Source organism: Dermacentor andersoni, unplaced genomic scaffold (genome assembly GCF_023375885.2).
Source record: "Dermacentor andersoni unplaced genomic scaffold, qqDerAnde1_hic_scaffold ctg00000039.1, whole genome shotgun sequence".
NCBI classification, from domain to species: Eukaryota; Metazoa; Arthropoda; class Arachnida; order Ixodida; family Ixodidae; genus Dermacentor; species Dermacentor andersoni.
In genome coordinates this window covers 26067585-26088102 of record NW_027314752.1, presented here as the reverse complement: position 1 = coordinate 26088102, position 20518 = coordinate 26067585, and the positions used below count along the sequence as shown (strand labels likewise).

The 20518-nt window shown below is 45.0% G+C and overlaps 1 protein-coding gene across 1 annotated transcript; it reads right to left on the bottom strand.

The window, feature by feature from the left end:
* Positions 1-411: 411 nt before the first annotated feature.
* LOC126519888 (uncharacterized) lies at positions 412-1169 on the bottom strand. Its single transcript, XM_050169175.3, has 2 exons — positions 615-1169; positions 412-553 (listed from the first exon to the last, which is right to left on the bottom strand). The coding sequence occupies exons 1-2, from the start codon at positions 950-952 to the stop codon at positions 412-414; spliced, it is 480 nt and encodes a 159-aa protein (XP_050025132.1). The 5' UTR covers positions 953-1169.
* Positions 1170-20518: the final 19349 nt, after the last annotated feature.

Here is a 20518-nt window from a genome sequence, read left to right as displayed (position 1 = left end):
ACAAACAGCATGGTTGCTTTCTCTGTTATAAGAGGCCTGTTTGAACGCTAAAGCCCTTTAACCCTTTACTGCACAATTTTTTATTTTGCCATAAAATTATTCATGTCGTTGCAGGGAGCCATAACAATAGCTGTACTAACAAAAAAAAATATCTTCAGTGGACTTTTATAGTTTGTATTGGCAGAAAAAGGGTACGTTGCATATTTGCAACAACGTGCACATAAAGAAAAAGTTGAGGAAAGCCCGGCTTATTGTGTTTCAAACTGTAACATTTATTTACATGACAATCAGCAAGGGGGAACACATCGTACAATAAAAGGCTATTTCACTTGCTTGCTTGAAAAGGTTGGTTCTATACCTTGAGCAGTAATCAGTAAGTAATTAGAAACGGTGGACTCATCTTGTAGTGTGCTACACAAAAAAGCAATTGCTCTTGTTTGTGGAACAGAGACGCAGTCCACACTTAACGCAGTAGCTCATGAAGATTCCTGTGCAGCGCGGAAGCTTGCAGCGCTGCCGCTTCTTGCTCCAAAGAACCCAGTGACCAACCTGAGGAAATAAATAAAAACAATGAGCACTGAGACAAAGCTTCGTAGATGAGAAATAATTCATGATCTAGCCTGACATCCTGAGTTGGAGTTGATGGTCCCTTTTCTTTCTTCTCATCACAGGCTTGTTCTATTGACTCATTGCTAGGCCTTCCTCGCTTTTTCAGCGCCGTCTTCCCAGCCTTGCAGAGTGATGCAGCTAGGTCCATGCTGAACTCAGCCAACGGAAGTAGCGTTTCAGTGTACTGATCGCGTTTTTTCATGATGTTCCTCTTGTAAAGCAACCAAGCATTTACAGCTGTCAAGTCAAGAATGTGCAGAAAAACACCAAAATAATATCTTTTCGACTTTACGTAGGGACGGTAAATGGAGATGACGGAGTTCAAAAGGTCGACGCCTCCCATGATCTTGTTGTAGATGGTGATCACTGCAGGGCATGGTATCTCACTCTGCTCTTTTTTTTTTGACGATTATATTTTGATGCACTTGTAGCAGGCTGTGTTCCAACAAAGGAGGAGAACAAAGTGACTGCTCGGGTATCTTGGTACCTTGTGCATTACAGTTCAATTCCATCCACAACTGCAACCCTCTCTTCAAAATGTCCTCTTCCTTTTTTTTTCATTTCCTGCTCGCTAGGCAGGCTCACTGCAGGAACCCGGTTTGTCCGCACAGTACCAATGCAGTGTACAGACTCTTTTTCTAGGTACACCTGCAAACTTGGGCAGTTGAAGTATTAGAACGACAGAAAGCTGAGCTAGTTGGTAAGTATTCATTATGCAAAAAAGAGGTGAGGCGTGCAGACAGGACACAAGAGTAGAGAAGTGGACAACACGAACGCCGACTATCAACTGAAGGGAGCACTGAGGCGAAAAAAGAAAGAAGACACAAAACTCATCTGCGCAAGCTCAGGAATGGTATCACCACGTGTCAGTCGGGTACATGTGCGAGTTGAAATAGTTGTCGAAGTACACTTTGTGGTGTACGCCTCTCGGAATCATTCTACTCAAGCGAACAACAACATTTTCACTCGCTCCACAGTCAGGCTCTCCTGAAAGTCTTTGCGCCGAGTTCTCCTGTATGGTATACACCTCCAATTTGTAGGAGAAGCCGCTTACACCGGAGAGCACGAAAACATTGTAACCCCATTTTTTGGGCTTCTTGGGACAGCACTGCTTGAGGGAGCTTCTACCTTTGAAGGGTATGATCTGTTCATCAATAGACAGATGCTCTTCAAGAGGCACAAGCGACAACTGATCATTGATGGTATCAATGAGAGGACGCACTTTCGTAAGCCGATCTCTTCCTGGCGCTTCCTTTGGGCCGAGAGTACTATTGTCAATGAAGTGGGTGTTATGCTTCAGTTTTTCAAAGCGATCCACAGGAAAGTTGTCAGCCACTTGGCTAATCCTAGTTTCTGCACTCCAGTAGCACCTCGAGTTCCTCATTTGAGTGATCGACATCCACATGCGGCACATCCCAATAAACACTTCCAGATCTTCTGCGGTGGTACAAAGGGCCTGACTCGCGTCTTTCTTGAGCGCATACAAATTCCTCTGATCTGCAATTAGCCAAATCAGCAAGCCATGGAAGAGAAACTTGGAAGTATTGGAATGGTGTCTCTAGTTGTGAAATGTACTCTTGGAGTTCACTTTGTCCAGAGAACTGAACTGTCTCCGGATCTCTCACTAGATTCGCCTTCTTCCAAATTATCCTTCTCTTAGCTTGTATAAAGCGGTGGCCAGGTGTTGTGCCATTTGCTGTATCTTCGTCCTCGCTGGAGCATGCACTCGACTCGCTTGTGCTGTCACATAGCTTTTCGAGATCACGTTGAACATATGCAGCGATATACAGGGAATAAAATAAGCGGTAAAAGAAAGCGAAATGCAGATATAGAAAACAAGGTGCCTCTGTATATTGAAAGAAGACGGAACCACTATGCACGGTGTCTTCGGGTTATAATCAAAAATTTAAAACGCAGGAGCACAGATATAAGGGTGAAGCCGTAACGATGCCAGACTGATAAAAAAATTCGGGCATTCTACCAGGCAACACATTTCACACACGATAAATCCAAACAGACTTACACTCGGGGTCGTCGTCACTACCGGAAAGTTCACTGTCATGGCTATCTGACGGAATTGCTCGGCAATAAAAGCGTTTAAGATCCATTTCTAGTTCTATAACAAAAAACAAACCCAGTGAGCACGTTGTTGCAAATACGCAACGTAGTAACTTTCCGTCGTGAGAAGCAAACTATTGCGAGAAAAAAACAATTTTTGCCATCTAAACAATTAGGAGGATGTATTACACAGCTTAACATTTTTTTTCACAGGTTATAACGTTCAGAAAGGCATTTATAACAGGCAAAACTTACCTGTATAGCTACGTGCTGGCGCGAGCAGCGTCCACCATGTTTGTTTGGCAATAGTTGCGCAGAATAAACACAGAGGACAGAAAATGAAGGTGCGTTTTTCAAACTATTGTTGCAGAAATGCAACATGATGTACAGGAAGAACCAGGTGAACTTAGATTTTGTTTTTATGGCAGTTTAGCGGTATGTTGCATGTGTGCAACCAGGTGCAGTAAAGGGTTAATGTCTAAACGCTAAAGCCATTCAACCGTGTGGCGCTAACGCGCTCGTACTTATGCAGCAACTCATCGACCTCAAGATTGTCGGTCTCGGAAGAAGTTCCTTGGCCGCGGAGCCCACTGCAGGGCAAAGGCCTCTCCCATACTTCTCGAACTATCCCGGTCACGTACTAATCGTGGCCATGTTCTCCCTGCAAACTTCTTAGTGTCGCCCGCCCACCTAACTTTCTGCCACCCCCCGCTACGCCCCCCTTCCCTTTGAATCCAGACCGTAACCCTTAATGACCAAGGATTATCTTCCCTCGTCATTACATGTCCCGCCCATGCCCATTGTTTTTCTTGATTTCAACTAAGATGTCATTAACTCGCGTTTGTTCCCTCACCCAGTCTGCTCTTTTCTTATCCCTTAAGGTTACACCCACCATTCTTCTTTCCATAGCTCATTGCGTCGTCCTCAGTTTAAGCAGAACCCTTTTTGTAAGCCTCCAGGTTTCTGCCCCATACGTGAGTGGTGGTAAGACGCAGCTGTTATACACTTTTCTCTTGAGGGATAATGGCAACCTGCTGATCATGATTTGAGAATGCCTGCCAAACGCTCACAAGCCCATCCTTATTTTTCTGATAATTTTAGTTTCATGATCCGGATCCGTGGTCGCTACCTGGCCTAAGCAGATGTATTCCCTCACCACTTCCAGTGTATCGCTACCTATCGTAAACTGCAGTTCTCTTCCTAAATTTTTAAACATTACTTTAGTTTTGTGCTGATTAATTTGAGACAGGTCAGTGAGCATGCATTGCAATTGGTCCCCTAAGTTACTAAGCAAGGCAGTATCATCAGCGAATCGCAAGTTACTGAAGTATCCTCCATTAACTCTTATCCCCAATTCTTCCCACTCCAGGTCTCTGAATGCTGTAGAGGACGCTACGCGCCATGCGTTCTGTATGTGTGGTTGTTGAATAATATTGTGGAGCATTCATTCGGTCAAGGCGGCTTCGAGCTACTTGGGTAGACGCAGCTAGCGTCTGTCAGCACTCCACATCGTACATGGTGTCAGAAGTGGTCGCCGTTCGCCCTCTCTAATGGCGAACAGTACAGTACCAGTGGCACCCATGACGATAGTGCAAGAAAAAAAAAATAGTCTAGAGGAATTAGAAATCCCACAGGTAACACCGGAAGAAGTAAAGAAAGCCTTGGGAGATATGCAAAGAGGGAAGGCAGCTGGGGAGGATAAGGTAACAGCAGATTTGTTGAAGGATGGTGGGCAGATTGTTCTGGAGAAACTGGCCACCCTGTATATGCAATGCCTCATAACGTCGAGCGTACCGGAATCTTGGAAAAACGCTAACATAATCCTAATCCATAAGAAAGGGGACGCCAAATACCTGAAAAATTATAGACCGATCAGCTTGCTGTCTGTTGCCGACAAAGTATTTACTAAGGTAATCGCAAATAGAATCAGGAACACCTTAGACTTCCGTCAACCAAAGGACCAGGCAGGAGTCGATAAAGGCTACTCAACAATAGACCATATTCACACTATCAATCAGGTGATAGAGAAATGTGCGGAATATAACCAACCCTTATATATAGCTTTCATTGATTACGAGAAAGCATTTGATTCTGTCGAAACCTCAGCAGTCATGGAGGCATTACGGAATCGGGGTGTAGACGAGCCGTATGTAAATATACTGAAAGATATCTATAGCGGCTCCACAGCCACCGTAGTCCTCCATAAAAAAGCAACAAAATCCCGATGAAGAAAGGCGTCAGACAGGGAGATACGATCTCTCCAATGCTATTCACAGCGTGTTTACAGGAGGTATTCAGAGACCTAGAGTGGGAAGAGATGGGGATAAAACTTATTGGAGAATACCTTAGTAACTTGCGATTCGCTGATCATATTGCCTTGCTTAGTAGCTCAGGGGACCAACTGCAATGCATGCTCCCTGACCTGGAGAGCCAAAGCAGAAGAGTGGGTCTAAAAATTAATCTGCAGAAAACTAAAGTAATGTTTAACAGTCTCGGAACAGAACAGCAATTTACAATAGGCAGCGAGGCACTGGAAGTCGTAAGGGAATACATCTACTTAGGGCAGGTAGTGACTGCGGATCCAGATCATGAGACGGAAATCATCAGAAGAATAAGAATGGGCTCCATAAAGAAAGCAACAAAATCCCAGTAAAGAAAGGCGTCAGGCAGGGAGATACGATCTCTCCAATGCTATTCACAGCATGTTTACAGGAGGTATTCAGAGACCTAGATTGGGAAGAAATGGGGATAAAAGTTAATGGAGAATACCTTAGTAACTTGCGATTCGCTGATGATATTGCCTTGCTTAGTAGCTCAGGGGACCAACTACAATGCATACTCACTGACCTGCAGAGCCAAAGCAGAAGAGTGGGTCTAAAAATTAATCTGCAGAAAACTATAGTAATGTTTAACAGTCTCGGAAGAGAACAGCAATTTACAATAGGCAGCGAGGCACTGGAAGTCGTAAGGGAATACATCTGCTTAGGGCAGGTAGTGACTGCGGATCCAGATCATGAGACGGAAATCATCAGAAGAATAAGAATGGGCTCCATAAAGAAAGCAACAAAATCCCAGTAAAGAAAGGCGTCAGGCAGGGAGATACGATCTCTCCAATGCTATTCACAGCGTGTTTACAGGAGGTATTCAGAGACCTAGATTGGGAAGAAATGGGGATAAAAGGTTATGGAGAATACCTTAGTAACTTGCGATTCGCTGATGATATTGCCTTGCTTAGTAGCTCAGGGGACCAACTACAATGCATGCTCACTGAACTGGAGAGCCAAAGCAGAAGAGTCGGTCTAAAAATTAATCTGCAGAAAACTAAAGTAATGTTTAACAGTCTCGGAAGAGAACAGCAATTTACAATAGGCAGCGAGGCACTGGAAGTCGTAAGGGAATACATCTACTTAGGGCAGGTAGTGACTGCGGATCCAGATCATGAGACGGAAATCATCAGAAGAATAAGAATGGGCTGGGGTGCGTTTGGCAGGCATTCTCAGATCATGAACAGCAGGTTGCCATTATCCCTCAAGAGAAATGTGTACAATAGCTGTGTCTTACAAGTACTCACCTACGGGGCAGAAACCTGGAGGCTTACGAAAAGGGTTCTACTCAAATTGAGGACGACGCAACGAGCTATGGAAAGAAGAATGATAGGTGTAACGTTAAGGGAAAAGAAAAGAGCAGATTGGGTGAGGGAACAAACGCGAGTTAATGACATCTTAGTTGAAATAAAGAAAAACAAATGGGCATGGGCAGGACATGTAATGAGCAGGTAAGATAACCGATGGTCATTAAGGGTTACGGACTGGATTCCGAGGGAAGGGAAGCGTAGCAGGGGGCGGCAGAAAGTTAGGTGGGCGGATGAGATTAAGAAGTTTGCAGGGACGGCATAGCCACGATTAGTACATGACCGGGGTTGTTGGAGAAATATGGGAGATGCCTTTGTCCTGCAGTGGGGGCAACCAGGCTGATGATGATGATGAATGGCGAACAAGCCGGACGCTGTGTTTTCCGGGGTACCTGGACTTCAGCAACCATCGAGCTTCGACTTCGCCCACCCAAGTGCTTGGTCTACCTAGATTGAGCAGTTCGATGACTATGCCTAAGCTACAGGATTGCACCAAGCTACGGACCAGGTTCGTGAACGAACGCTTCTTTATTGCATGGGTGTTCAAGGTCAACGCGTGCTGGCGTCTTTCAACTTGTCGGCCGAAGAAGTTCAGTCGTACAATGTTGTTAAAAGCAAGTTCACTTCGTATTTCGTGCACCCGCTAAACGAAGTTGGATAATTGTCTGCGTAGACCATCTTACATGGTATGCAAAAACTGCAGCCATACTGTCTTCCACCGCTGCTTGCGTGGAGGCCTTCCTGTTGCGTTCCGTGGTCCTTCGTCATGGCCCACCACGTGTCATCATCAGCGACCGTGGTCGCCAGTTCACTGTGGATGCCATTGAAGAGTTACTTCGTTTGTGCACTTCACATTTCAATCGTTCCATGCCATGTCATCCACAGACCAATGACCTCGTTGAAAGGACGAGCAGAACGCTGACCAACATGCTTGCCATGTACGTCTCCTCCAATCATAAGAACTGGGAACGTGCTTCCGTTCATCCCTTACGCCTACAACACGGCGAAACACTAATCCACGAACTATAGCCCATTTCATCTCCTGTATGCAAGGTTACCGCAAAGCCCTCTGGACACTTTCTTACCCTGCGTACTGCACAGTGACGATTCTGTATCGAAGACATTGCGTCTCGCCGAAGAAGCCCGTCGAATAGCTCGTCTTCGTACTCTGGCCTCGCAAAGTCGCTCAAAAAAGCGATACGACGACCGTCACGTACAATTATCGTTGGAAAAAAGGGACTTGGTCCTTTTTTGGACACCGCAACGCAAGCGTGGATTGTGCCGAGTTCTTGGCACAATATCCAAGCCCATTTGTAGTTATGGACCGTCTGAGCGCAATGGTCGGCGATCAAGCAGAACTCAGCTGACTCATATTGCTCGCCTGAAGCCTTTCTACCCTGCTTGTACATCCTGACTCGCCCCACGGGCTTCGTCTGCTTGCGGGGAAATGTAACGGATACGAAAGGCGCGGACAAGAAGAGAGAAGGAAATACGAAGAGAACGAGGAGTTTGAGAGGCCGGGCTGCGCTACGATCACGTTACGATTATCCTTCAATTCTCCTGTAAATAAAACCATTCCTTCGCAACACTTCGTAACAATATTCATTGCCTCACATGGCACATCTCATCGTGGCCCAACCACTAAACTTTATTTAAATTACGGGGCTTTTCATGTCAAAATTGCAATCAGATTATGATTTTGAAACCGTGGTCTTTCTTTAATGTGTGTTTAAATCTAAGCGCATGAGCATATTTTATTTCACTGCCGTCGAAATGCAGCTGCCGCGATACGGATCAAACCCATGAACTGAAGCACTCCCATAGCCGCAAAGCTACTGCAGCGGGCACTGAAGCGTTGATTTGACCTGTGACTACTTCCGTAGTGTCGCCTTGACCCTAAAGGTTTGCTTTAATGAGGCTCTGCTTCAGAACACCCCTAGTAAGTTGTCCGCTTGACAAATTTGCACGGTGCTCGTTTTTCAAAAATAGCAGAAACATACCGTACCGTACGTTGAACTTAAATTTATTCCATTAGCCTGCAACCACTGCCGTGCCTACAGCAGCGTTTGCTTGCATTCTCACGTCACCTTTTCCCTAACCCCCATTCCCTTGTATGGCAACCGCGAGTGAAGAGCGACAAGGCTCGTTTCGGGACTGCATCGGTTCTTTCTTCTCTGCCACGCTTCCCCCCTTCCATGTATATACGCACTCTGAACTACCCTCCGATGCGGTGAGCCAGACATCAGCAGCTACAGCAGCAGCAGCAGTGGGAAAGTCAAAGGAAGCGGGAAAGAAAGCTTCCTTTAAAAAGATAAAAGGCCGATGCAAGTCTCAGCTAATTCTCGGACTGGCACCTTCAGATTTTACAGAGGCTCTTCCTGTCTACCTCCCTTTTCTCATCTCAGAGCTAGCCACTGCTGCCCCACAAATTGCACTGTACCAAGGAGATGTCAGAGAGTATGGCTAGCTCCCTTAGCTAATGCTGCTATTTGCTCCATAAACAAAAAAACAGGGAAGCCTAAAATGACACTTGCCTTACACCACACACTTCCTTAGCAATATAGAAATTTTGAGACTTCTCCTGTTTTTTTCTTCGTCCATTTTCCCAATCCAGTGCGTATATACGCATTTGTTTATGAAACAGCGAATTTCACAAGCTTTTTCGTCATAACGCCGGTGTCAAGCAAGTTGTAGTGATTGAAAGAGCAAGTCAGTCAAAGCTGCTGAAAAACCAAACATTTCACATTTGTCATTTATTCTTATACAATGGTATATCTTTCAATATGCACCAGAGATTATGCAAAAAGAACACTTGTGGAGACATCAATGCTTATACATATATGAATGAGAAGAAAGAGGGTTAACCGAGGGGCCCGATAATTATTAGTCATATGATAAGAAGCCAACAAACACTGACACCAAGGACAACATATGGGAAATTACTTGTGCTTGATCAATGAAATTAAGAAACTATAAATTTATGGAAATAAAAGTTGATGAAAAAACAACTTGCCGCAGGTGGGAACCGAACTCACAACCTTCGCATTCCCCTGCGATGCTCTACCAATTGAGTTACCGCGGCGCTGTTTCCCCACCCACTTTCTAGGGTATTTATGTGTCGTAGTAGAACCCTGGGAGTGTTAGCCAGCGCCACCACTCACAGACCTTGGCGGCGGACGTGGAATGTCGTTTTTGCCGCAGGCGTCACGAGAACGTGATCTGTTTGGGTGAAGGCAACTGGTCAATAAACCCACATATGCTACCTGAAGGCATCAATGTAGCCGGATTCGATACCCTCGTTGTGTAATGAACGAGAAGAAAGGGGGTTAACCGAGGGGCCCGATAATTATTGGTCATATGATAAGAAGCCAACAAACACTGACACCAAGGACAACATATGGGAAATTACTTGTGCGTGATCAATTGGATTGGATTGAATAACTTTAATGAGAGGTCCTGCGAGCTACGGGACGCAAGGTCCCATACAGCGGGCTACTGCCACGTTGGGATCAGGAGTTGTAACTCCCTGGCCGCATCGTGGGCTAGCTGGACGGCCCATAGCTGCTGCGCCAGGTCCGTGCTGCGTAATGCTTCTTGTAGCCTGGCGGAGTCTTGATCCTTGTTTGCGTGGGTCCGACCACACGGCCAGATCAAGTGATGTACGTCTAGTGTGCTATGGCAATTTTCGCAATGTTTTGTATAGGTCAGTCATGTAGTGATGTAGTTTGTTCTGCGTGGGGTACGTGTTTGTTTGAAGCATTCTGAACTTAAGGGCTTGAGGCCTGGTGAACTTATTGTGAGGTGTGCTGTATATTCTGCGGTCTAGATAAAAGCGCTTTGTTATCTCGTTATATGTGGAGGGAGGGTCCCGGTTCCCGCTGGTCAATGAAATTAAGAAACTATAAATAATGGAAATCAAAGTGGATGAAAAAACAACTTGCCGCAGGTGGGAACCAAACCCAGAACCTTCGCATTTCGCGTGCGATGCTCTACCAATTGAGCTACCGTGGCACTGTTTCCCCATCCACTTTCTAGGGTATTTATGTGTCTTAGGACACATACATACCCTAGAAAGTGGGGTATTAGAGGGGACACATAAATACCCTAGAAAGTGGATGGGGTAACAGCGCCGCGGTAGCTGAATTGGTAGAGCATCGCACGCGAAATGCGAAGGTTCTGGGTTTGGTTCCCACCTGCGGCAAGTTGTTTTTTCATCCACTTTAATTTCCATTATTTGTAGTTTCTTAATTTCATTGATCAAGTACAAGTAATTTCCCATATGTTGTCCTTGGTGTCAGTGTTTGTTGGCTTCTGACCATGTGACTATATATATATATATATATATATATATATATATATATATATATATATATATATATATAAACACATACAACGCAGGCGTCGAAAACGCCCAGTATGACAGCACATGTAGGAATCAACTAAGCACGGTCAACCCATCTTCATCCGAAACCAATTCCGAGAATGCTAAGCGAAAATCAAAATAACGCATGAACAAGCTTCACAGCCACATATTAGCTCAACAATACTGAGAAACATGATTCTGCACCAAGTACTTATAAAATATAATAAACAATAACAAGTGCAACAACACAAGTTCCAAAACCACTCTTTTCCAGTATTTCAGTAAAAAGTGGCACATCAGTTCGGCAGAAATTCAAAAGGGGGAGAACATTCTACAAAAGCAATAAGTCGTACAAGGAAGAGTGGCTCAAAAATTTATGCTACTGTCAGGTGTGTGACTTGCCTTTCATTATTGAAAAGGCATGATTTCCCAATAGGTAATGTAATAATATGGCGACTGATTTGGTTCGTAATCTAGGCTTGGTGAAAAAGTTATAAAACTTGTATGCAGAGTAGAGAAATATACTTAACACTGATCTCAGAGCAGCAAATGTTCTGTTGCATCAATCCTTGCACTTCATGCCAAAGTTCTGTTTACAATATCTGGATTCAAGTGGACAATTCAATCTCAAAACTAGGAATTCTAGAATTCTCAGCTTCTACGCGCCAAAACCGTGATCCGATTATTAGGCACGCCATAGTGGGGGACTCTGCATTAATTTTGACCACACAATTAACGTGCCCCCAATGCATGGGGCACCGCTATTCTTGCATTTCGCCCCCTGCGAAATGCAGCTGCCGTGGCTGGGATACAAAACATAGTTCACATCTTTGATGCACTCTTACTATATATGGCCCACCTATATGATGCTTGTGTGAACGTCGTTCAACATACTTCCTAAATCACATTTTCTTCACTGCTTCTGGCACGCTGCACACGTCACACAGTCAAGTGGGAGGCTCGAATAGGTTCTATTGAAGCCATAAATCCACAATCCTGCCAAGCAACACTGGTTTTAGGTAGCTGTTGCCAGAGAAACACCGGCAGGCCCTAGTCACAAGGCCGCCTGCACTGCCAAGTGCTTTTATCTTTTGCTCTGTTTCTGGCGGTGCTCCAATTAGGTTTTACGTGCCCACCTATTGCTGCAAGCAACTATGGAAATAGTGCACTGACGCCATCAGGCAACAAAAACATGAAGGCAAGCGGCTCATGTGACCGTTAGCGTGATAAAACTGAACCAGCCGGGATCGAGACGAAACTACAGCCCGGCATACGACACCTGTTGACAGTAGAGTAAACCCATGATAATTCCAAACTGATATTTCATACTCGCAGTTCATTCAAAGAATTATACAGTTTTTGTGTAGGCCCGCTATGTTGTCAATGTATGTAAGCCAATTATCTCAAACTGCACCATTCGGTTAATACTGTTCATTCACATTTCTTGCTTGTCCGTACCAGAAGTATGAGCTGCTTTAGTCGCTTCTACCTGAACATTTGCTTTCACATGAAAATGAAGCCAACTGCATGTCTACAATTCTCAAAGCAGTAAAAACCACAAGCAGAAGAGCTGTCCTTGTTTTGAATCTTGTTTTGAAGTCGCTTGCTGTAAGACAGCAGTCACGAATTTGCAATTTACTTATCGATATATATGCTTCAAGGGATATTTCTTTACAGTATACGCTGATGTGTTGCCCCAAGACATATTCATACCTGCATCTGATAATTCAAGCAATATTCTGGGACCCCCTCGAGCTGAAATTATCGGAAGTCTACTGTATATGCAACCAGTTGTAAGCAACGAACACGGCACCGTCACTACCAGGCTCACTGTTTCTCAAAACCGACGTGCCTCGAAGAGATTGAGACCCGCAAGTGGCCAGTTGCATGCCTGCAGCCTCACTGCCACCTCCAGTTCAACCCCTTCGCCGACTGCGGGCATCTCCCCTCCACCTCGAGCCTCCCATCTTACGACCCCGGCAGTGTACAGTAACATGTGACGTACAGAGCGTACAGTTGAGTTTTAAAGAGGAAGGTTGTGTGTCTGTTTGTTTTCCCATGTTCGCGAGGTGCCCTTTTTGCATGGGAGCCGCTTGGGGTGAGTGTACGCCTGTGCCTTACTTTGCCTCGCGTGTTTCTGGTCTGCAGTGGCACATTCGCAGGCCGCTGTTGACCAGAGATAGTTTTTATCCAAGTGCGCCGTTAGCAAGCTGATTTCGCGGTTGCGAACATTTTACACACATAAGGGGGATAATCCCAACAAGCACGACATGATAAGCCAGGATGACGAACATCCGTACAACACACGTCTTGTTGCACAATGAGGCGCTGCCGAACAGGTGACGATCGCCACCGAGCTCCAACGGGACAGCAGGCAACGAGATGATCACACGCACCAAACCAGCTCTAAGAAAAGTCACCCAGCTTTCGTGACTGCAGGAGGAGATTCGGGAGCTCGGCAGCTCTACTTCTGCTCCCTTAACATTGCAGTTCCAGCCGGATCCACGCCCGAGCAGCGTTATCTTGGGACAGCTCACCGAGGCTTTCTCTGTAATGACCTGCATGATTGAAAGGATGAATGCGCCATCGACTGCGACAACTGTTCATGCGAGACCAGACCTCTCTGCCGCTGTCGCAAACTTCACGGGAGACAGCGCCCAAATCAGTGCTGCAAATTGGCTGGAAACATTCTCGCGCGTGGCCGACATAGCCAAATGGTCTGATTCTCAACGACTAACTGCTGTTCACCTTAAGCTGCAGGGCCCAGCTAAGGATTTGCAGATCTTGTCGGCAACAAGGTGCCATTCATGGCAAGAGTTTGTAGCTGCGTTTAAAGTAGCTTTTGTGACTGAGGAAAAACCTTCCGGACTTACGGAGGAGAATGACCGAACGAGTTTAGAGTCGTGACGAGGATGTGACGAAGTACGCCCAAGAAAAGATAAAAAAAATGGGTGCCAAGGTGAAGCTAACTGTGCCGCATACTATTGTCGAAATTATCAGATGTCTCTGATCGGCTAAAATGAGTTTGGCCTTACGAGACAGAAGCTATAAAAGTGTGGACGGGTTACCTAAAGTTATCAGACCCCATGAAAACTTTTGAGAAAGCCCCGAAAGGCAATTTCCATCGGCACAACAGTTCGACAGCCGAAGCGGACGGAGTATTGGCCATCAGCCGTGTCCTGCATCAACATAAGTTGACGATGCAGTACTCCACAGTACCGTGCAAGGAGGGCGCCGCATGGGAGGGGTACGTTGCTACAACTGCAAACAAACGGGCCACCTGTCGAGTATGTGTCCTGAGCAACGGCGCCCACTTCATTGTACGATATGTAACCGCGATGGGCACAACACAAAATCGTGTCCGCATCAGGGCTGTTCAGGTACTGTGACTAACACTGTATGCACCACGCCTTCAAAAAGGGTGTACAAATCATTTGTATTGGTGGCGAAGGGATGACACCCTTCTCGGTACGGGTTCCGACGTGAGCTTGATAAAGATGACGCGTGCCATGATGCTGAACAGGGAACATACAGCGCCTTCCACAGCGGTCATGCGTGGAGTCGGTGGAAAGCAGCCACCTCTCGGCGAACTAGATTTAAAGGCGCGTGTCGATAATGTTGAACTTCCTGCCGTCCACTTCTACATAACGACGACACCATTGTTGGACTGCGCGTCATCATTGGCACTGATGTGATTAACTTGCCCGATCTGCTCTTGCTCCCTACTGGTGGATGCACTGATTTGGCCAACGAAGGGAAAGCGCAAGGCCTGACAGGTATTGCCGCAGAATTGGAAAGACCGAGAGAAGTCGTCAAGTGTCACGAAAGCATTAAGGCTTCCCCGCGGACTGTTTTGTCTATATCGGGAACGCCTCCTCTTGATACACCTGCTGTTGTCAGCGTCCCGGTTGCAAACTAAAGCAACGCCAAGTTGGATAGGAAGCAAGGAGAAAAACGCATGCATCCACCCGATCCTGGCAACATGCCAGGGCAAGTTTTACGGACCGCCAATGAGTAGGCCCATGCATTGCAACTTATCAAGCGAGACGATCATATTGTAGGCCCGATCTTCTATGACACTGCGGATCGAAGAACTGGGGTGCACCGGCATCACTGAGAAGAAAATCGTCGAGCTCTCTGGAAGCTCCTTCCTGCTGATAGGTTGATACCATATAGATTAATCTGTAATAGTACTTTCGAGCACATACGCCCCGTTTTTACGCGAAAGAAAGGACGTCACAAACAAGAGGGTCATGGACTACAGACGCCTCCATAACTACAACAGTTAAGGATACAGGACAGCCCACGAAAACGCAACCTAAACACAGAGGGCCATGCGCTGTTACAGAGGTGCTGCCTGCAGACATATTCCGCATCTCATCATCATCGTCAGCCTAATTACGCCCACTGCAGGGCAAAGGCCTCTCCCATACTTCTCCAGCTACGCCGGTCATGTACTAATTGTGGCCATGTTGTCCCTGCAAACTTCTTAATCTCATCCGCCCACGTAACTTTCTGCCGCCCTCTGCTACGCTTTCCTTCCCTTGGAATCCAGTCCGTAACCCATAATGACCATCGGTTATCTTCCCTCCTTATTACATGTCCAGCTCATGCCCTATTCTTTTTCTTTATTTCAACTAAGCTATCAGTCCCTCGCATTTGTTCCCTCACCCAACCTGCTCCTTTCTTATCCCTTAACGTTACACCTATCATTATTCTTTCCACAGCTCGTTGCGTCGTCCTCAATTTAAGCAGAACCCTTTGGTAAGCCTCCAGGATTCTGCCCCGTACGTGAGTACTGGTCAGACACAGCTGCTATATACTTTTCTCTTGAGGGATAATGGCAACCTGCGGTTCATGATCTCAGAATGCCTGCCAAACGCACCCCAGCCCATTCCTATTCTTCTGATTATTTCAGTCTCATGATCCGGATCCGCAGTCACTACCTGTCCTAAGCAGATGTATTCCCTTACTACGTCCGGTGCCTCACTACCTATAGTAAACTGCTGTTCTCTTCCGAGACTGTTAATCCTTACTTTAGTTTTCTGCAGATTAATTTTTAGACCCACCCTTCGGCTTTGCCTCTCCAGGTCAGTGAGCGTGCATTGCAGTTGGTCCCCTGAGTTACTAAGCAAGGCAATATCATCAGCGAATCGCAAGTTACTAAGGTATTCTCCATTAACTCTTCTCCCCAATTCTTCCCATTCCAGGTCTCTGAATACCTCCTGTAAACACGCTGTGAATAGCATAGGAGATATCGTATCTCCCTGCCTGACACCTTTCTTTATTGGGATTTTGTTGTTTTCTTTATGGAGTAACGCAGCGGGAGGAGTCATTCCTCGCTTGACGCACAGGTAGATATCATTATTTCCTAGGTTTCCCACATGAAGGAAGGATAGGTGGATGAATGCTATGAGCGTCCGCTTTGGATCGGGGTAATGGGTTGCACCACCAAGCTCGTGTACAAACCTATCCGATTTCCTATTGAGAACTTTGTTTTTGTGCAGCACCGTTGCTTGTCGTTTGCCATATTTTCTTTCACCAATCTTCGAATTCCCTCTTACTAATCTCTATTGCGGACATGTTTACTTTCCCCTTGCTCTCGCTGAGCCCAAGTGCTTCAAGAGGAGGAAGGAAAGAACCGGGCAAGTGCCCTCGTATGCAGCAGATGAGTGAAAGCCTTCAAAGAAATGTGGGCTTTATTCCTCATGTAAATGTGTTTGCTACAACGACACTTATATGATCATTGCACAGGAAACATTTTACTGTTATTCTACAAAAAATCGGGTGCATCCTCGGAGGTGCACGAATATGGATACAACATATCACTTATCGTTTCTGTGTTAATTGTGCATGCTACATATTGGCAAATGTTATTCCTGTACATACTGATATGGCTCCTGTCATTTAGGTTACCGTAGTGTACTCTATCGCGACTTTGCATTCCCCGCGCGCGCGTGTGTCATTTAAGTATTGACTACGTTAGGAAGTCATATGCAGTATTAAAAAAAAACATCACATGACAATTTTGTTCGCAGCTGTAGCTTCTCACACAAGCATAGGCACACACTCGCTTTTACTAAATTCTCTGCATACCTTTTCATACACTTCAATCGCACAGAAGCAAAACTGTACCAATAAACGTCATGTTCCTGCATGACCGCCAATGCTGCAAGCTTTTCCATTAAGATGTTGAACGCCAGACTCTGGATGATCTAGTTTTGAGTATGCTGACACACTTACGGTGGTATACTGATGCATTTACGACCGGGATATAGGCCACAAGTAAAAGAAGTGGCGCCGTTTAATGCCACCTGCAACCCTCGTTTCATGAGGATGTGCTGGCCGACTAGTTGCACGGAGGAAAGAAAGAAGTTTTATAACAACGTAGGACAAACATGCCAAGACGAACAAAAAAGGTGAAAAAATGGCCATAAGGATGAAAAGGATGACGCAGTTAAACGCCTGCGTCTTTCCTGCACTTTTAGTTAGTGATGCCTGTGTTTGCACAACCTGCAATTTCAGTGACATGAATACCCACCTACTCGCTCGAATTTATTTGAGTTGTGAAAAACTTTTCTCTTATCTTGTTGAGTGGTTGGAAAGTGGGGGTAGTGGTCGATACCGCGAAGCTCGCACAATAACACACTATATCATTTGCAGCGCGTTGTAGTGTGTTCAGTTTATTCCAGCTAGCCCAGCATTTTTCCTTACTGCAACACTCTGCCTCTGCAACCTCTCCGATGCAGAGAACTAAATCCAGCGTATCATTGTAAAAAAATAAAATTTTATATGACTTGCAAAGGTGTATGATTAGTGCTTTTAAAATACTGAGCTTTTTGGTGTTTTAAGTTTAGATTATACAGATGAACGACCACTAGGAGTGCCATTGTAATGGTTCGGATTTGATCGCTTGCCTGAAGTCGTATCTATAGCTAAATGCTGCGTGTTTGTCTATGATGGCTTTGCGCGGTGTACATTGTGTGCATTTGTGTTTTGTTTGAATTGCGCTCCTCTGCACAAACTTTTACTAAGCACATTCGTCATGATTTTATAGTGTGGTTTCCCCGAAAAAGCACTGGTGCGTACAGTACGAGGTCGACTCGACGACTGAGGTTTATCAAGCCGGTGCCATAAGACACTTTAATCTGACAAGCGTTACCGATATTGACGGCGCCAAATCTTACGGAGCACGGTGGACGGGCGACGACTGTATATCCTGTGGATACTTTTAAGCCAAGGTACTTCACATGGCAGGTAAGCTGTTACACAAACAGTACTGTGTCGGTGTACAGTGATATTGGGTTGGCGATAAGGCAAAATAAAAGAAAACATTGAGTCCAACTGGACTTTTCAATTGGACCCAATCGCTCGCAATTAGAGATCACTGCAGGTGTAAGTTTTAACAATTGGACATCATCGGGCTTTGAAATGTCAATAGGACCAAAATTGAAGTGACCGGATGAGCAATCCAGTGAAACAACAAAATTTGATTATCATAAAAGCGTAATTGTAATTTGATCTTGAAGGGGCAGCGCAGTAAGACGAAGACAGAGGCAGAGCTTATTCGTCTTATAGCACAGCCCCTTCAAGAGGTTACACCAGTACCAACTCGCCCAAATGTCGATCCTTCTATAGTAAAGTGGGCCTTGAAATTTGGAGAGAAGCATTTAGCTTTTTGGGAAGGTAAAAATCTCCCTTCAAGCTTTACCGTCTTCTTTCAATTACTGGCATCACTTGGACAACCAAATTTTGCTCACATATATAGCATCTGACATAGTGAACCAGAGAATGGTGGATATGTCATCGAAGAGAATTGCCATTGCGTGTTCATGCATAACTAACCTTCTCGAAAGGAGTTGCAAGTGTACTAGCACCATGCCGAATTTAAGACCCTTCTAGGGCTTTTTTTTAATATTGATCCCAACAAGTCCAATGCGAGATCAATTGATCGATCCAATAAATGCAGTTGCGATAAAAAATAACTATACAGCTGAGCAAATTTCAAATCATGATAAATATTTTTTATTAGTAAAAATGCCACAAATTTCCATGCATGGGCTCTGAGAGTGCGAATGTTGATGCGATGCCCTGAGAGGAACTGATGTGATTTACAGGAATCCGTTTAAAATCTTCGCACTCCCACTGAAGTCAGACAACAAAACAAAACGAAAGCAATACCTTAGGTAGGGATGACACCTCGTATAACATAGCGGACATTTATTAAAAGTTGGTATGGCATTGCACAAGTCTGTTTTACACACATGCGCAATGCTAGTTATGTTATTATTCTCTTAGGCAGTTCTAGCAGGTAAAAATTGAGTTGCCTGCACATTTTGCCTTTGTATATAGTTACAATGGTCAATAGTTGAATGTCAGGCCTAACAAAAACTGTGAAGACCTAAGTGCAAGCTTTAATGTTAGGTTAGATTTCTGTTGCAAGATACCAAAAACACCAAAAGTTGTAATCCAAATTGCCAGTGTTGTGTATGCATTATGCAATATTATTTCATATCTGCTGAAACGTCACTACTTTCTGTTGCCGTGCAGAAGCATAGGAGAAAATGGAATTGTTCCTAACTAAAAGGCCTAAAAAATGAACCTCCTTTAGTGGAAAGGGAAGAAGAGCACAAAAGGGAAGGTATTATTGCCCGACACTGGCACTGATGTATCGGACTTTGGCACAGATGTATCGGACTACAGTGGGACACATACAGTTTGGTCTGCTCCATGAAAGTACATTACTTCTGCCAATTGAGTCTGTGCATTGAGCACATTTGACCATCATAACATGCCACCTTTCATTGCACATGTAATGCAATGTGCAGTTTGTTGTACAAAAAAGCATGGCTAAGAGAGTGGATTGCAGAAGCAAAGCTACCGTAATTCTTCGTTTGAGCATAGCCATTTTGTTTGCTTATAGCCTACATAGTGCCTGAGTGAAATATTGCCGCCCTGTGCCAATTTTGTTTTTATTTTGCGCTTGCCTCTCCTATGTTCTGGGAACAGTGTGAATGCTAGCTTTGAAATGTTATTACTATCTTGAAATTCAAAAGCCCAATGTAATGTTAGAAGTAAAAACAAAAAGCCATGTTGACTGCTTTCAGTCTTCATAAAAGTATGTGAGCTTGATCTATGAAATCACAAAGCGTTTAAGGCCTAATAAAGGAATTGAAAATCACTTTTGATGGTACCTATTTTCTTTAGTGCAACGGAAAGCTTACCGATCAGTGTCTAGTCGGGAAAAAGACGGAGAAGGTGGGAGATGGAAATTGATGATGAGAAAAACGAGAACAAGGTAAAAGTAGGTGGCAGCATTTCGACGAGTAAACACATATTGTGTCTTTTACTAGACCACATATGCTTTCCCCGCCACAGTATATATATAGGTAGGGTTCTTCTATAGGTGAGAGGGGTTAAATCGGGTGGGCAAGGCAATGACTGAAGGTGTGTTAGCAGCGACGGTGTAGTATTTAAAATAAAGGGATGCTGTTCAACGTTAGTGAAGGAATGAGCGGCAGCGCCGTGTGTCAGCCGACCGTGTGTATTTCTGTGGTAGGGAACTGGGCAACATGGCAGGGGGAGGAATCACTGCTCCGCTATAGCTCAGTGAACTATTGTCTCTCCGAAAGGGAGAACAAGAGAAGCTTCTCTTATTCTCTCTTTCAGAGAAACGAAAGCTCACTGACCTCTAGCGGTGCAGACAATCCCTGCCTTCGTTGACTTCACAAGCCATTTCTGCTCTTTCTACATTTTATAATTAGGAACTAACGAACCGAGAATGGTGCTGCTGATTGCTATGTGCAAAACTATAGACAAAATTCTCTGGCAATGAAGGGAAAGCTACGGAGGCAAAG